The 15,701-nt window shown below is 39.4% G+C and overlaps 2 protein-coding genes across 5 annotated transcripts in view; one reads left to right on the top strand and one right to left on the bottom strand.

Annotated features, from left to right (window-relative positions):
- The window catches only part of CASK (calcium/calmodulin dependent serine protein kinase), a 354,818-nt gene that overhangs the window by 157,736 nt on the left and 181,381 nt on the right, over window positions 1-15,701 (bottom strand). The window lies entirely within an intron of this gene.
- GPR82 (G protein-coupled receptor 82) lies at window positions 10,706-14,985 on the top strand. The gene is made up of 3 exons (XM_028113497.1): window positions 10,706-10,893; window positions 13,033-13,092; window positions 13,230-14,985. Exon 3 carries the CDS (start codon window positions 13,265-13,267, stop codon window positions 14,273-14,275), a length of 1,011 nt encoding a protein of 336 aa, XP_027969298.1. The 5' UTR covers window positions 10,706-10,893; window positions 13,033-13,092; window positions 13,230-13,264; the 3' UTR covers window positions 14,276-14,985.

Below are 15,701 nucleotides of genomic sequence, written 5' to 3'. Positions count from 1 at the left end.
TTAGTTCTAAAACATTTCAAACATCCAAAAGAGGGGGAAAACACGATACAGTAAGCAGCAAGCACCCATCACCCAAATTGAACAGATGTTAACACTTGGCCCTATTTGCTTAACTGTTCTCTTGTACCCAGACATAACCCCCAAAGCTAGATTCACTAAAGCTCATCCTGAGGTATCCTCTTCCCTGAAGTTAGTAGTATCATTCTGATGTGCATTTTTATACTTTTATAACACAGGTATATATAACAATATGCATTAGTTTTTGTTTTTAAAATGGACATAAAGAGTACCTGACTACTACATCCTTTTGTAACTCTTTCACTCAATTTCTGTTTATATTGATATATGTAGGTCTCATTCATTCATTGCACTGATAACACAGTGTTTCACTGTGGGAACAAACAATAGCTCAATTCTCCATTTCACTGACAGTGGGCCCTTAGGTGGTTTCCACTTTTTCACTATTAGAAACCATGGTCTCTTGCACACCCTGTGCACATGTGTGGAATTTCTCTATGGTTGACACCTAGAAGTAGAAATGCTTGCTCATAAGGGTATGCGCATCTGCAATTGATCTCTGTTGACAAACCGTTCTCCAAAGTGATTTTACCAATTTATACACCTCTCCCACTAGTGAGACATGAGTCTAGTGAGACATGAGTTGTTTCCCAATACTTGGTTTTGTCATATTTACTAACTTTTGCCCATCTGGTAGGTGTGAATGGCATCTCCCTGTGGTTTTAATTTGTGCTTCCCTGATTACAACTGAAATGGAGCATCGGCTCATGTTTTGTCCCCCCCCCCCCCGCCCCCATTCAGGTTTCTTCTTGGGTAAATGGCCTGTTCATATCTGGGCCTCTCCCCCCTTCCCCCTTAATTAGTTGCCTCTCTTTTCGTTTCTTTCAAATTGTTGAAATGGCATGTATTCTGGATACTAATCTTTTGTTGTTTATATGGTTGTTAATCACTTGTATGGGTGTGGGCCTTCTCCTTTCCTTATGGTTTCTTTTGCCAGACACCACAAGCAAAGTAAGACGTTTTCTCTTTCGCTTGAAAGAAACTTTCTAATAAAAAAATCTAGATAAACCCTGGCCTTCTTTTTTTTTTTTTTTTTTTAGAGATTTTATTTATTTATTCGACAGAGAGAGACACAGCGAGAGAGGGAACACAAGCAGGGGGAGTGGGAGAGGGAGAAGCAGGCTTCCCGTGGAGCAGGGAGCCTGATGCGGGGCTCGATCCCAGGACCCTGGGATCATGACCTGAGCTGAAGGCAGATGCTTAACAACTGAGCCACCCAGGTGCCCCAACCCTGGCCTTCTGATACACAGCTCTCAAAGACCACGCTAAAGAATTTGCAGACGGAGAATGAGATGATGTAGCCTTAAAGCAGAAGACTAAAGGAAAGACATTACAGCAAAAATGTGTGTGTGTAGCTTCAGAGAGCAAAAGCTGAAAGAGTATCGGTGAAGGATGGGAGTTGCAAGAGGTATGTTTCACCAGATCGTAAGAGAGGGTTTTCTAATAATTATAGATCTCAAATGAAATAGAAAGCCGGTGAGTTATTTGTTAATCGAAGCGTTTCAATATAGTATGGATCCCCAGCAGGCTGGGAAAGTAGCAAAGTATTTCAGGCATTTAATAAAGTTTGGATTAGATGTTCTTTAGATCCCGTGAATAGAAATTTTGGGTCTTGCAGAACATTCACTGCCTCAATGATTGGCAAGCAGGGGCCACCTGCAATCCTGTTGTGCCATCATATGCTAATGCAGTAATGCCCTCAGGGCTACTCAGACAAGTGCGCGTATGGTGGGGGGCTGCTTGATGTATGGTCACTGGTCCCCAAGCAGTTTCCCTCAATCTTCTTTTGTAGTGAATTTGACCTATGTCTCTTGCTCAGCACGTAGTAGGCATTTTTATTGCTAGAGAGATTGTTTAAACTAGATCTAAAATGAGTTGATGGATTCTAGGAGCTTTGTGACATTCATGTTAGGTGCTTAGGTTTCTTTGCTTTCTTACTGACCCGTGGTTTTGTTCGGTAATCAGAGTGCCCAAATGGGTCACCACACTGCATTCTGAAATGGGGACAAGGCACCTTTGCTATAAACCAGGCTCAGTAGCATGAACTCAGGTGGGAATGGCAATCACTCTAATGGGTTATATTTTCAAATTTTATCCAATGGCAAACTTCTGGACCAAGAGATTTTAATGCCTTCCATTAATACCGCTGGCAATAATGCCATAGGCCCTTTCCTGTTACAGACATTTCCTTTCTAACAGTTCCTGCCTCTTCTCGTGTTCTATTACTAAGACTTTCTAGTACCCCGGTCCCCCACCTCTGCTTTGTTCCTTTCCTGTACACAGCAGCACCTCTTTCTCTTCCTCAATTCAATTTTTGCCATTTTCCTACTTTCTCTTTAAACTGCCTTTCTCACAATTTAGTGCTGTCTTCTCTTGTGTGTCCCCTGATCTGTCAGAAGCAGAAATGCTGCAAGCTGTTTGTACTCACAAGAAAAACCCTGTTTCCTCTATATTAAAAAACAACTTTCAGCTGGTTGCAAAGGGAACTGATGAGGTTTGCATGCATGTTCATATTCAGTTCCCTTTTGTGGCCAGTCTTGAAAAACACTGGAACACACAGGTCAGCTTGTGTTGGGGGCTGATTACAGAGGTCCAAATATATGTGGCAACTAGTGAGAGAGATCAGCTAAGTAAGTAAATGTGGGTCTCATGCTCTGATAGTTTCCATTTATGATCCTGCAAATAAGGAAATCTTGAGTAGTGAGTACAAACCAGCGTGGTGGTGGTGGTGGTGGTGGTGGTGGATCTACCAAAGGGGTGAGCTAGACTAATTGTCTTTCCACATCCTTCTAGGCTTTCATATTGGAGAGATCAATGAATTTATCCAGCTTTCAGGATCACACTAGCAGAAACAGACTTTTCTTCTAGTTTTACTGAAAAGCTAGATTAATATTCTGGAAACAGAATGAATTCATGACACTTTTGATGCACTTTGTAATATAAGAAATAATCAAAACAAAACGACAGTAACCTCAACTTTTCTTTTTGAAATATTGCCCAAGAAGCCATGAACACTGAGGTACACATACTATATTAACCCCCAAGGAAAGAGCCAATGCAAATGCATTTTCAGGGAAAGACATAAAAATCTAGTTAAAACGTTACATTACCATTGCAAGCACATTAAAAAATGTGGTGGATTAAAGAGGGTAGATTAAAATTCTCCGCAGCTCCCATTCAGAGGTGGAGTCTTTTGCCCACCTCTTGAATCTGGGCAAGTATGTGACTTGCTTTGAACAATAAAAGGTGGTGGACGTTGTAGGACATCTGAGCAAAACCTTCAGAGGCCTTGCAGCTTCCACTTTTGCCCTCTTGGAAGCCTGAGACCAACACATTATAAATAAACCCAGTAGAAAGATCACATGGAGACGGACTATCATCAGCCTGCACAACCATCCCAGCTGGGGCTCTAGACACAAGACTGAGGCCATCTTGGACTGCCCAGTCTCAGCTGTGCTGCCAGATGACTAAGCTATACATAGCTGCATGAATGACTCCAGGTGAGACTGACAGAAGAACTGCCCAGCTGAGCCCAGAACAAATTACAGAATTGAGAATGAACAAATGGTGGTTGTCCTAAGCCACCAAGTCTGGGGGTGGTCTGGTATGCAGCAAGAGATAAACGATGCATATAAAATATAAACAAAAATTATGCATACTACTTCTAAAAAGGCAACAGTGAATACAGTAAGTAATTCATTAACAAGAGAGACAATGCCTTGAATTATTTTACTTGAAAGCTGTGTGTGAGAGGAAGAGAGAGAGATACTGATTTGCTAAACCACTGTAGGGTGGGGAGTGGCAGGGTTATTAAAGACTTAAACAAACCATGTGTTCTCAGAGATAAAAACAAGCATAAGCTCCCCCCTGATGGAGAGAAGGGAATAACGAGGCAACCGATTAGGGGGTTTCTTAAATGAAAGGATCTTCAGAGTGTGTTAAGCTGCCAGGAGGAAGGACTACAGGGGAGAGAACAGCGCCTATACTTTCTTCATTAGCTGAAATGTACTTTAAATTACATTTATTAATAGACATGTTTTCACTACAAGCCTTTCAGTATTCTTTGACTTTTAAAGCTATGTCCATGAATTGCTGTGATTAAAAAAAAAAAAAAGCTCAATAAAACTAGAAGATATGATTACAACTTTCACATACTAAAATGTCAGACTTTATTTTTTACTGCTAGGATGATTGTAGTTGTGAGTGTTTTACAAAGGCGACTCTTGTGATAATCGCCGGTACAAAACAAAAAAGTCCCCAAAGGCCATATCCTGTTAAAGGCAGAATGAGTGGTAATGGGTTTTCATCTTAAGGACAGAAATCCTTGTCCACACAATTACTTTTACTCTATCACGTTTGACGTGTTTTTCAGCTAGTAAAATAATGACGTTTATCATTCTGTTAGAACTTAAAAAAACTAAACTTTTAAATGGTTTTGAGTTTCTAGCTGGAAAACAGAGCAACGTGGGCAGCTTCTGCTTCAGCCTTTAATTGCAAGAGAGGTTTAACTAGGGCTGGTAATACACTGCCCTCTGCTGGCCAAAGCACTGCCAAAGGCATGCGTTGCAGACTTAGGTGCGAACATTTAACTGTGGTTTTTCTTTTTTCCAGTTTTCTCTACCAGATATTTCTGGAGGTATGGCACTCCAGAGAACTTATGTTTCCTGGCCTCGATGATTTATTTGTTGGTTTATTAAGACAGTACATTTTAGGCTGGTTTTTGATGGAGGACAGGGAAGAAGAGAAAATATGGTAATATTAGAAGCTATGCTACAGATAGCACTGTTTTGAGAATTATCTCAACACCAAGACTTGTTTAGAGTGATGCCTTCAAGTGACTACTTCAAAGCTAATATATCTGCGTCCATCACGGTAAGAACTAATTTAGGCGAGGATCATCAATGAATGCTAAAATCAACTGAGTGAAAGGAAAACAAAACATACTCTCAAAATAGGACCTTCTGATTACTTACCAGTTACAAAGGCAAAAAGGTACCTCTACAATGGGAGAGTTGGCAGGAGTTAATAAACTTCCAGACTGAAAACTGCAAACTGGTATATAAGTGAGATATATTTTTGGTCACTGGGGATACTTGGTCACCATACCCAACACAATAAACCAGATTCTGGCGGCAGCTAAGAATATGGGCTCTGAAGTCACACTGCCTGGGTCCAAGTCTAAGCCCTACGCTTTCGCAGTTCTATCACCATCGGCGAGTTATTTCTCTTCTGTGGGCCTAAATCTCCTCATCTAGTAACTGATAGAATAGTATCTAGCTCAGAGAAATTTTAAAAATTGATCGAAAATATGTAAAAAGCACTTCAGTGGCTGCCATTTATAAGCCTCCTAAAAGTGGCTCTCAGAAAAGCTTGTTACTTCAGTACTTTGGGCTCTTAAGAGGAAATGAACCCAGATACTAACGGTACAGGTGGTAAGACCTCAGGTACCCAACTGCCCCTTGCCTTCCCTTCACATCTGTTTTTGCCCCCTTGAATAAGGACAGGAAGTGACATGGAGCAGGGGACTTAACCTCAAGACAACTGTATCTAGAAATCCAAAAGAAATGATTGGTAATAAACTGGCCAGGAAACCTTGGGCTTGGGAAGAAAGGGACAGTGGTGAGAGTTCCAGGGAACTGATGTGGGATACCTTTTCGGTTCCCCAAATCTCACTGCAATCTGAGGTGTTGTTTCCCAGGGCAGAGGTGTAGGGATGTATCTTCTACCTGGGGCAATATGATGGCCTAAATTATTTTTAGAATTCTATCATCATATGTTTCATTTTCAGAAAATTTTCTATCTACTTTTGGCTTTTCAAAGAACCTTAAAAAAAAAAAAAGCTTTATTTGAGAGAGAGTGGGAGAAGCAGGCTCCCCACTGAGTCAGGAGCCCGATGTGGGGCTCTATCCCAGGATCCTGAGATCATGACCTGAGCCGAAGGCAGACGCTTAACTGACTGAGTCACCCAGGCGCCCCTCAAAGAACCTTAAAAAAAAAAAAAAGAATGGTAGGTTCTGAAGCAGGATATGAATTAAACTTAACTGACTCAAAGATGTTGAAATTCAAAATCTGACTGTCCTCAAAAAGATTTCTGCCTCATCTAATCCAATGCTGAAGTTTCTTCCCTTTCCCAAACCTAATTTCCCATCTACTTCCCTCTGCCGCCTCAGAGGGCATTCCAGTTCTTACGACCGCCGCCAAGACTGCTACAGTGTTATTGGGGTGTGCAATTCTAGAAGACCGTGTCTATCTGGTGCACAGAAACCTATATAAAAAGACAAAGCCCAAGGTGAAGTATAATGAAACTTCGATTAGTAGGTCCCTTTATGTTTTGTCACTGGACCTTCCTTACAAAGCTAATCACTTTTCTGCACGATTATAAACCTTCAAACTCTGGACTGTAATTTCTGCTGTTTTAAAAATAGTTCTTGAGGGAGATACTTCCATGATTTGCTGAGAAATCAGCTCTTCAAAGTAGAAGTTCTTGAGACCCTGATTAAGGGTGGGACGGCCGTAAGTACTGCTACTCACAGTAGCAGCAAGGACCTGCGAGCCGTGCAGTGGAGATGGGGCTGTGGCCAGACACCACATCCTGAAGGGAGCAGGGGGCTCAGTGAGCCTTGAACAACCCACAGCTTTGAGTAGAAGGTCTGTGTTTCACTCCTCCTAAAGGTAACCACTGCCTTGGGTGTGCACTGAACTGGATAAAAGGCTTCCACTGCCTCCCACCCCCCGACCCTGCTCCTTTGGAGAACCACTTATCTTTCGAATGTGATGTTCTAACAGACTATGTGAGGCCAATCTGCTCTTTCTGCACACCGGCCTCCCGATGCCCTGAACTGCTGACTGGTCAGAAAGAGTACTCAAAAAGGCTAACTGCAGCCAGCTTAGACACCAGCCTAAAATAACTGTCTAGTTGAAGCAATAAAGTTCAGGCATGAGTGATGTGTCTTGTGTCCTCTGGGTTCTGGCTCTGATGGAAATTGATAAGGGACCCTAATTCTGACCTCTATAATCCCTGCGAGTCAGGAAAAGTCTCGTACACCCTTGCTGTATACAGCTCCCCATAGGCTGTCAAAATAAATCACCACATGCCTGCCCTCTGAACCATTCTTACTGAACGACTCCAAATGGGTTCTGGGGCCAGAGTGAAACATTCGCTTGACACTCACACAAATATCTCCAAAGCAGGAAACTTAATACAAGGCAGGGCTTAAATTTTTTTTTGGGGGGGGAACTACTCTAACACCTCAAGAAATAAATCATAAGGGTCAGAGCAGAACACCCAGGGGATCAGTATTTGGCAGATGATGTAGCAAGGAATTAGAAGTGTTGGACAAGAGGATTTGCACTTGGATAACAGAAGCGGAACTTTGAAGAGGGCATGGATGGGAAAGACAAATGAGAAACCAAAGAGAACTACCGGTGGCCTGAGTGAGGAAAAGTCCAAGGGGCCACTTGTACACAGCACTTGTAATCTTCAATATGTCTACCTGACAAGTTGTATTTTGGTTAATTTTGTATGCTCTGACATTTACGCTTTTCTACCAGTTGTAGTATTTCTTAGAAAAATATAAATTAGAAAATTCCTTTTATTTCAGTTAAGGAATTCAAAAATCACCTCAATCAAAAAGAATTTATATTGCTATCAATGGGATACAACTTAGCTTAAAGTCCAAAGCTTTCAAAAACTAGAAAATTGTACTTGATTCCTCCCATAGTCAATTCTGCTACATCAGAGCACAGGACGGGAAACCCTGTTTGAACAAAGTAAAAAGTATTCAAAACTGGACCCCAGTTTACTTACCATAAGTACCACCAGGTACAACTAACTGACCCTTGAGAAAGGCCAATAATTTCTGCTTTCAAAGGCAGAGAATGAGACTGAAAAAAATAAATACACATGCTTTCAAGTTAATTTACTAGTTGTGTTGCCTTGGGCATGTTATTTAACCTCTTTGAAACTGAATTTCCTCACATGTGAAATGGAACCTCTACCACCCACTGTTAAGAGTTCTTATATGTAAAATGCCCTGCCCAGTTCCTACCTAGCACAGAACTATAGCTTAGCATGTGTTCTCTTTCCTTCTAGTTCCTTGACCTTCCAGAACCATTATGATTCATGGTTTTCTCCTTTTTCTAATTTGTAGAGCATTTAAAGTCTGTATCACACATCACACATTATTAATCTGAATTCTCGGCTTGCTTGTGGAATCGCTTTTGAATTTCCGGAGACCCTATGTTAGCTTGTGGCTAATATACTTCTGTGACTTCCACACACCACTAGAAACATAGTAGGAACTCCAATAAATATTCATTAAATGAATTGCACCGTTTAATACAGAGCACTAAAAATCAAGAGACAGGAAGATATGACAAAACGTACACCCATCCAGGCATTCTTGCTCGATAAATGATCAGCTGCCTGACAATCATTTTCAGAAGTACTTTTGACTCTTCCCTGGTCCAATGGTTGACTGACATCCTGTGGTAGCCAGCTTCTTAGATGGCTCCCAGTGATCATCACCTCCTGCTATTTACCTCTTCATACTGAATCACTGCTGGGTCCGTGTGGCCGAGATAATGTCACAGCAGAAGTGACAGTGCTGACTTCAGAGGCTACATTAAAAAAAAGACTGCAGCTATGGTCTTTTTTTCTTGAATCACTTGCGCGCTCTCTCTCTCTCTCTCTCTCTCTCTCTCTCTGTGTGTGTGTGTGTGTGTGTGTGTGTGTGTGTGTGTGTGTGTGTAAGCGAGTCACCATGTTGTGAGGACAGATGGCTGCATGATCTTAGGCAACTTAAGTGACCTTTCTGAGGTTGTTCTCCTTAACGTTTAAATTGAATGTATTTCATACTATTTATTTCACAGGGTATTGTGAAGATGAAGTAAGACATATAAAACACAGACCAGGATGCCTGGCACATAATAAGCTTTCATTAAGTGTGGGTACTACTGGTGGTGGTGGGAGAAGCTGCAGGAATTGACTGGATGTGAGATGTGAAGGAAACAGAGGAATCAAGGATAATTCCTAGGTTTTTGGCTTGAATAATGAGGAGGTGATAGTATCATTTACTGAGTCTGGGGACAATGGAGGAAAGGTAGTGGAGGGCAAGGGCATTCTCTCTCTCTCTCTCTCTCTTTTTTTTTTTTTTGGCTAAAGGTGCTTAAGCCTCAAAGTGGTAATATTAAAATGATCTCTCAATCACTTATAAACAGTATTCCATTTCCATTCTTCTCTAAATTAATTCAAACCGTTTTTTTGTTCTAAGTAATTCCTTCCTGGGACATGCGAAATTACTGAAGTAAAAATGATAGGAGTTCCAGAGAGGCCAAATTACTCTGCAATCCATGGCCATGTAACCCCAGACGAGTCACTGTTCTTAATGAAATGATGGCAAGCGTTACAAAGATGAACAGCAGCAGAACAAAATCCACTCAGGTAGTTCTCACTTTTGTTTTAGAGAGAACAATTAGCAAACATTAGGGAGGATTTATGCAATCAACATGAAAGAAGGTACACACTGGGGATTATGAGAAATGGCAAGGTCCTATTAATCTTAAATGAAGATTTACTAATAACTGAAGTGCTCAAGTTTGATGAAATTAGATTTCTGTTCCCATTCTCAGACCCCCCCCTCCCGGTGGTTTCACTACACAAGGGAGGGTAGCATGTGACACAAGTCTGACTCCTCAGCTGTACACTGAGCTTTCACTTAGTTACCAGTTCAGACTCATTAAACAATCTTATATATAAAACTGGATTCTTTATAGCATGATGTAACTATTTATTTTATCCGAGGAATATTTGGTCTTCAGATTCTGGCACTTTTCAGAATTCTCCAAATCCATTATGAAATGCTCCAAACAATGTACACTACTTTGAATCTGAATGGGGGACTCACAGGGCAGTTGGAAGTAGAATGGGTTAGTTCACTTAGTAACCAAGTTGGGACCTAAACCCCTGACTTACAGTGTGCTGCTCTGGGTCTCACTTCTTGTTTTGTTTTGTTTTTTAAAGATTTTACTTATTTATTTTTGCGGGGCGGGGGGGAAACACTAGTGGGTGGGAGGGGCAGAGGAAGAAGCAGACTCCCCACTGAGCATGGAGCCTGATGTGGGACTCGATCCCAGGACCCTGAGATCATGACCTGAACTGAAGGCAGATGCTTAACGACTGAGCCCCCCAGGCACCCTGGGTCTCACTCACTCCTTTATCCTTAAAACGAAGGGTCTGTACCCATAGATGATCATGAAGTTCTATTCCAGCTCTATGGTATCTAATTCTAGTAAGTTGTTACTGGTAAGAAAACTTTGGGTTTTGTTTCCTTTTATTCTTGATAAAGATGAACTGCAAATAAACCATCCACAAGTGATTTTACAGACAAGTTTGTACCAATATTTTCTTGGGTGACTATGAAGTTGTTCCCTCTACCACTGTGATGTATAAAACCAGCTATGGGGACTAAACCTTTGAACTCAACTTCAGCCAATCATGCTAATATAAAGCTACTGAGGTAGAGCTGGTTCATGAAATAATCATAAGGAAGTACAATATATATATATTGTCCACCAACTTCCTCCCACCACAGAAATAGAGAAATGAGGTTTTTTAGAGGTAGTTGCTACATTTACCATAACTATTGAATTTCTTCAATACTCTGTTTAATTTCCTTTTTCCCCCCACTGTAGTTGGTGTCATGATCACACTGACTAGAATTGAAAGATACTGGATGGTCGGAGAATTTTAAGTCTGAAATTTAGCATCCCTGCCCTGAACAACAGAGCCTTGATTGGTGTAAACTACTTGCACAGGTAAGACTGATCACTTACTTTTAGCTTAAAAGTTAACCCTATAAAAACTCTAACAGGACTAAAATGTTTAAATTTTGAAAACTGATCATCAGAGCCTTTCTCCCTCCTTTTTGTTTGGAAGCATTTGCTAGTGTGAAATAGTAAAGCAAGGCGACAGTAATAGGTGATGGCAGATGCTGTCTGAGGTGGGCTAGTTTGAAACTAGGGGAATACAATCTGTGAATACAGAAGCACTATTAGCTTTTCAGATTTTAGTATATAATGCATTATCTACACAAGGCAGGGGTAGTGTTTTTCTTTACTAGCACCATAAAAGGAAGCTCCATTTCTTTCTTTTTTTTTTTTTTAAAGATTTTATTTATTTCTTTGAGAGAGAGTGAGAGAGAGAGAGCACAAGCAGGGGCAGAGGGAGAGGAAGAAGCAGGCTCCCCATTGAGCAGGCAGCCCGACGTGGGGCTCGATCCCAGGACCCTGGGATCATGATCTGAGCTGAAGGCAGATGCTTAATGGATTGAGCCACAAAGGCACTCCAGAAGCTCCATTTCTTATATAAAAATCTACTTGGATTGAATAAATTTTTTGTGGGAAATAAACTGGCTTATTTCACTCTCTGGTTTTTAAATCAGTCAAGGTACAGATTAGGATTTACATATTTACAACTGGTAGTACACTAACTGCAACCAGATTCCAATTTGCTGGGCTGCACTGGATTCAGACACAAACTCTCTCTGAAGCATCTGGACGGTTTTCTAAATAAAAACTGCAAAGAAATAAAATGATAGACACTGGTAGACATTAGTGAAGGGTCTCTGTATTGGAACCTAGAGACATTGTACAGCCCTCAAGCTTTCAAAGTCATTGTGTGGGGATTGCTTGGTTTAAAAAATTATTTAAAAACTTTAACAGTGTATTTGGAAAAAAACCCTCCCTATTTCTGTAATCCATGATGCAAAACTTAAAATGGCAACTGTGAAGAGGGGTAGAGAGTGAAACAGCTCTGAGGGGCTGGGGGCATATAAGAAGGCAGTGTATGGCATCTCAGAAGGCAGATGCACAGCAACATTTTTGTGTTTATCAAAAGAAAGACTGTGATTTAAAAAAAGATTTAAAGAATCCCCACTCTAGATTTTTATAAACGAGAATGTGGTACCTAGAAAGCTATGGTGATAAACACAGAGAAATGTGGCACATTCTGAATAGAGCTCATGATTCTTACTTGACCAGAATCCAATAACTTGTTATTCCCACCTGAAAGAAATAAGGAATGAACAAAATAATGAAAAAGAGTTTGTATGTGACTCTTCAACACTTGTACCATCTGATGCAAGAAAGATTAAAAATAAAAAAAAAAAGGAAAGATTTAAAAATATGACATAGGGGCACCTGGCTGACTCAGCTGGAAGAACATGTGATGCTTGATCTCAGAGTCCTAAGTTCGAGCCTCATGTTGGGTGTAGAGATTACTACAAAAAAATAAACTTAAAAACAAAAATAAGACATAAAAAAGCAAAAACCATGCCTGCATTTATGCTGTGATTAAAATATCTTCTAAAAAATCATATTCTCTGAAAAACCAAGGTACTAAAATTATACAAAAAGACACATGAGGGCACTCTAACCAACAAGCATAGCAACTACAGTTTTGACATAGAATTTTAAAGTAAACGTTTAAAAAAAATTGAAGTATGGTAGTTTAACATTAAATATTTGAAATAGGAAATTACTGATGCCTTTTGGTAAATATCTTGGGATTTTGGTGTCTATCCTTGGTCACTATACTTGCCTTCTGTTCGATTCAGGATCTTGTCTGAGTGTTTGTATAGGATTAAGTTTACTTCTGAAATACGAAATGAGACTATTCTAATGGTACTAGATTATAGAGAGGTGCTTTAACCTCATCATGAAAAGACACCATTTTGAAAAGTATTTATGTACAGTTTATGTACAATTAAGGTGATAATTTAAATTAGTCTTCTATTAAGGTGGCCACAAAATACTTATGCCAACACTTTCCTTTGGCCAATATGTATTGCTGGCATGTGCCTTAAAATATTTTTATTACCTTTCTAGGCAAAAAAACCAATCAAAGAATGATAAACCTCAGGCCTTTAACTATTTGTATCAAATCTGGTTTTTTAGACAAAGATACTACTCACAATCAAGTCTTTTATTTCCACTGGACGACTGTGATTAGAAAAGGTGAGAAAGCATCTATACTCTCCCTCTCCCTTCAAATACATTTACATTACTTTTATTTCATCCAATGCTTTTAAAAAACTATTCAGTCTAAATACCATCTATAATTTTAATATTAAATATCTGCCATTCTGTTCTAGCTCCTGAGACAAAATTCCAAGAAAATCTGATATAAATGAGTAACAACTCAACATGTATTCAACCATCCAGGATCTCTTCCATGGCTTTGCCAATCATTTATGCCTTCCTTTGCATCATTGGTCTCTTTGGAAATTCTCTCTCTCAATGGGTATTTTTAACAAAAATAGGCAAGAAAACATCAACGCACATCTACCTAGCACATCTTGTGACAGCAAACTTACTTGTGTGCAGTGCCATGCCTTTCATGGGTATCTATTTCCTGAAAGGTGTTCAATGGGAATATCGATCCGCACAATGCACGGTGGTCAATTTTTTGGGAACCCTATCCATGCATGTAAGTATGTTTGTCAGCCTCTTAATTTTAAGTTGGATTGCCATAAGCCGTTATGCTACTTTAATGAAAAAGGATTCAGTACAAGAGACCACTTCGTGCTACGAGAAAGTATTTTATGGCCACTTACTGAAAAAATTTCGCCAGCCCAACTTTGCTAGAAAACTGTGTGTTTACATATGGGGAGTTGTACTAGGCATAATTATTCCGGTTATCATATATTACTCAGTTGTAGAAGCTACAGAAGGAGACGAGAACGTGTGCTATAACCAGCAGACGGAACTAGGAGCCGTGACCTCGCAGACTGCAGGCCTCATTGGAACCACATTTATTGGATTTTCATTTTTAGTTGTACTAACATCATACTACTCTTTTGTTAGCCATCTGAGAAAAATAAGGACCTGTACATCCATTATGGAGAAAGATCTGATTTACAGTTCTGTGAAAAGGCATCTTTTGGTCATCCAGGTTCTACTAATAGTTTGCTTCCTTCCATATAGCATTTTTAAACCCATTTTTTATGTTCTACACCAAAGTGGTAACTGTCAGCAACTGAATTATTTAATTGAAATTAAAAATGTCCTCACCTGTCTTGCATCAGCCAGAAGTAGCACAGACCCCATTATATTTCTTTTTTTAGATAAAACGTTCAAAAAGACACTATATAATCTCTTTACAAAATCTGATTCCCCACATATACAAGCCTATAGTTGACTTCTGAATAGAAAACACCACCAAATAGAAAAGTGTTTATATGGCTACTAGGGATACTGAACTACATGATTAACGGGTCACAACTTGCTTGAAAGCTTGAAAGAAAACCTCTTTGGTTTTAGAAATAATCATAAAATTCACTTTATAGCTCTACTAATACTGCAAGTTGAGATGGCAGAGACTCTCAGAGGCAAGTCAAGCATGTTAAAAGGGATCTCACTGCATATGAAAGCAACAGACCATCTTCTCTTTAAACTCAACTGTGTATGCTTTTATTTAGAACACAACAGGTCATGACTGTAGGATAAAGCAGCAAATGGTTTATGACTTTTCTGCTTTCTAGTAGGTGCAATATAAGGGCCCATCTATGGCTAGTGTTCTGTTGGTAACTTTAAAAATGAGTAAAAGAAAAAAGTGAATCAGAAATTATCTCGCTTAAGTCCTATCTAGATGTATGAATAATAGAGTGCAAAAATCCAAGGTTTTATAAACGCATTATCTTGTATCATCTGCTTATGTTACTTCAAGAAGTAATATTCGTTGAGTCCAGTATTTATTAAGCTGGTGTTTTTATAAATATATTTAAATATTCGGGTTAGGCTTGGTCAAAATAAAGAGCAAATACAATGTCATTATATGCCTATCTTCACCACATCTTGTAAACTTCCCTCTGTACTCAATATAAATAATGTGATTAATGACAAACAGTACCTGGCATGTAGATATGTTCAATTAATTTTTGTGAAAACAGATGAATGAATAATAAGGGCAGTATAATAGTATTTTTGTTGAGAGACTGGTCTCTGGAGTTAGATTCCCTGGGTTCGATCCTAGCTAAACCTCTTATTTAGCCAGACAATCCTCAGTAAATTACTTACCCTCTTAAAGCGTTAATTTCATCATTTGTAGAATGGAAAAATGCTACGTAGTTCATAGCTACTATTATTAAATCAGATGATGTTACTATTCTGAGTAGCTGTCATTCACTAAGCATTGTTATGTGCCAGGCACTCTGCTCATATGCTTTGCATGTATTTTAATCATCACCACCATAAAGCATGCCAATTTGCTGATGAAAAAACTGAAGTGCATAGCTAAGTCACCCCAATTTTCTCCAATACCTAAATAAATATTTAAACAGTAAGCATTTCTCGGTCATTTCTTTCTTTCATGTAGTCTTGTCAGGAAGATAAATGATGGGGACTATACTCTGTGCTATATACAGTCTAATTAAAAAAATTTTTTATGTGTTTTATTTTCCCAAAAAGATCATAAGCGCCTTTTGAGCAGTAGTTTGCTTTCAATTTCTACACCCATAGCACTTGCATTCTCTGCTCAGATAAGAACCAGACAAAAACAGTTAAATGAAACTGAAGCTGAATAAATGTTAATGGTAACCTGTTACTTCATTAGAGACTGCCCAAAG

This window comes from Eumetopias jubatus, unplaced genomic scaffold (genome assembly GCF_037043125.1).
Source record: "Eumetopias jubatus isolate StellerSeaLion01/CBP00866 unplaced genomic scaffold, mEumJub1_p1.0 scaffold_11, whole genome shotgun sequence".
In the NCBI taxonomy this organism is placed as follows: domain Eukaryota; kingdom Metazoa; phylum Chordata; class Mammalia; order Carnivora; family Otariidae; genus Eumetopias; species Eumetopias jubatus.
This window is presented reverse-complemented; position numbering and strand designations above follow the sequence as displayed.

Excerpts from the sequence above, each read along its gene's own strand:
- GPR82 (XM_028113497.1), top strand. The coding sequence starts at position 13,265 with ATGAGTAACAACTCAACATGTATTCAACCATCCAGGATCTCTTCCATG.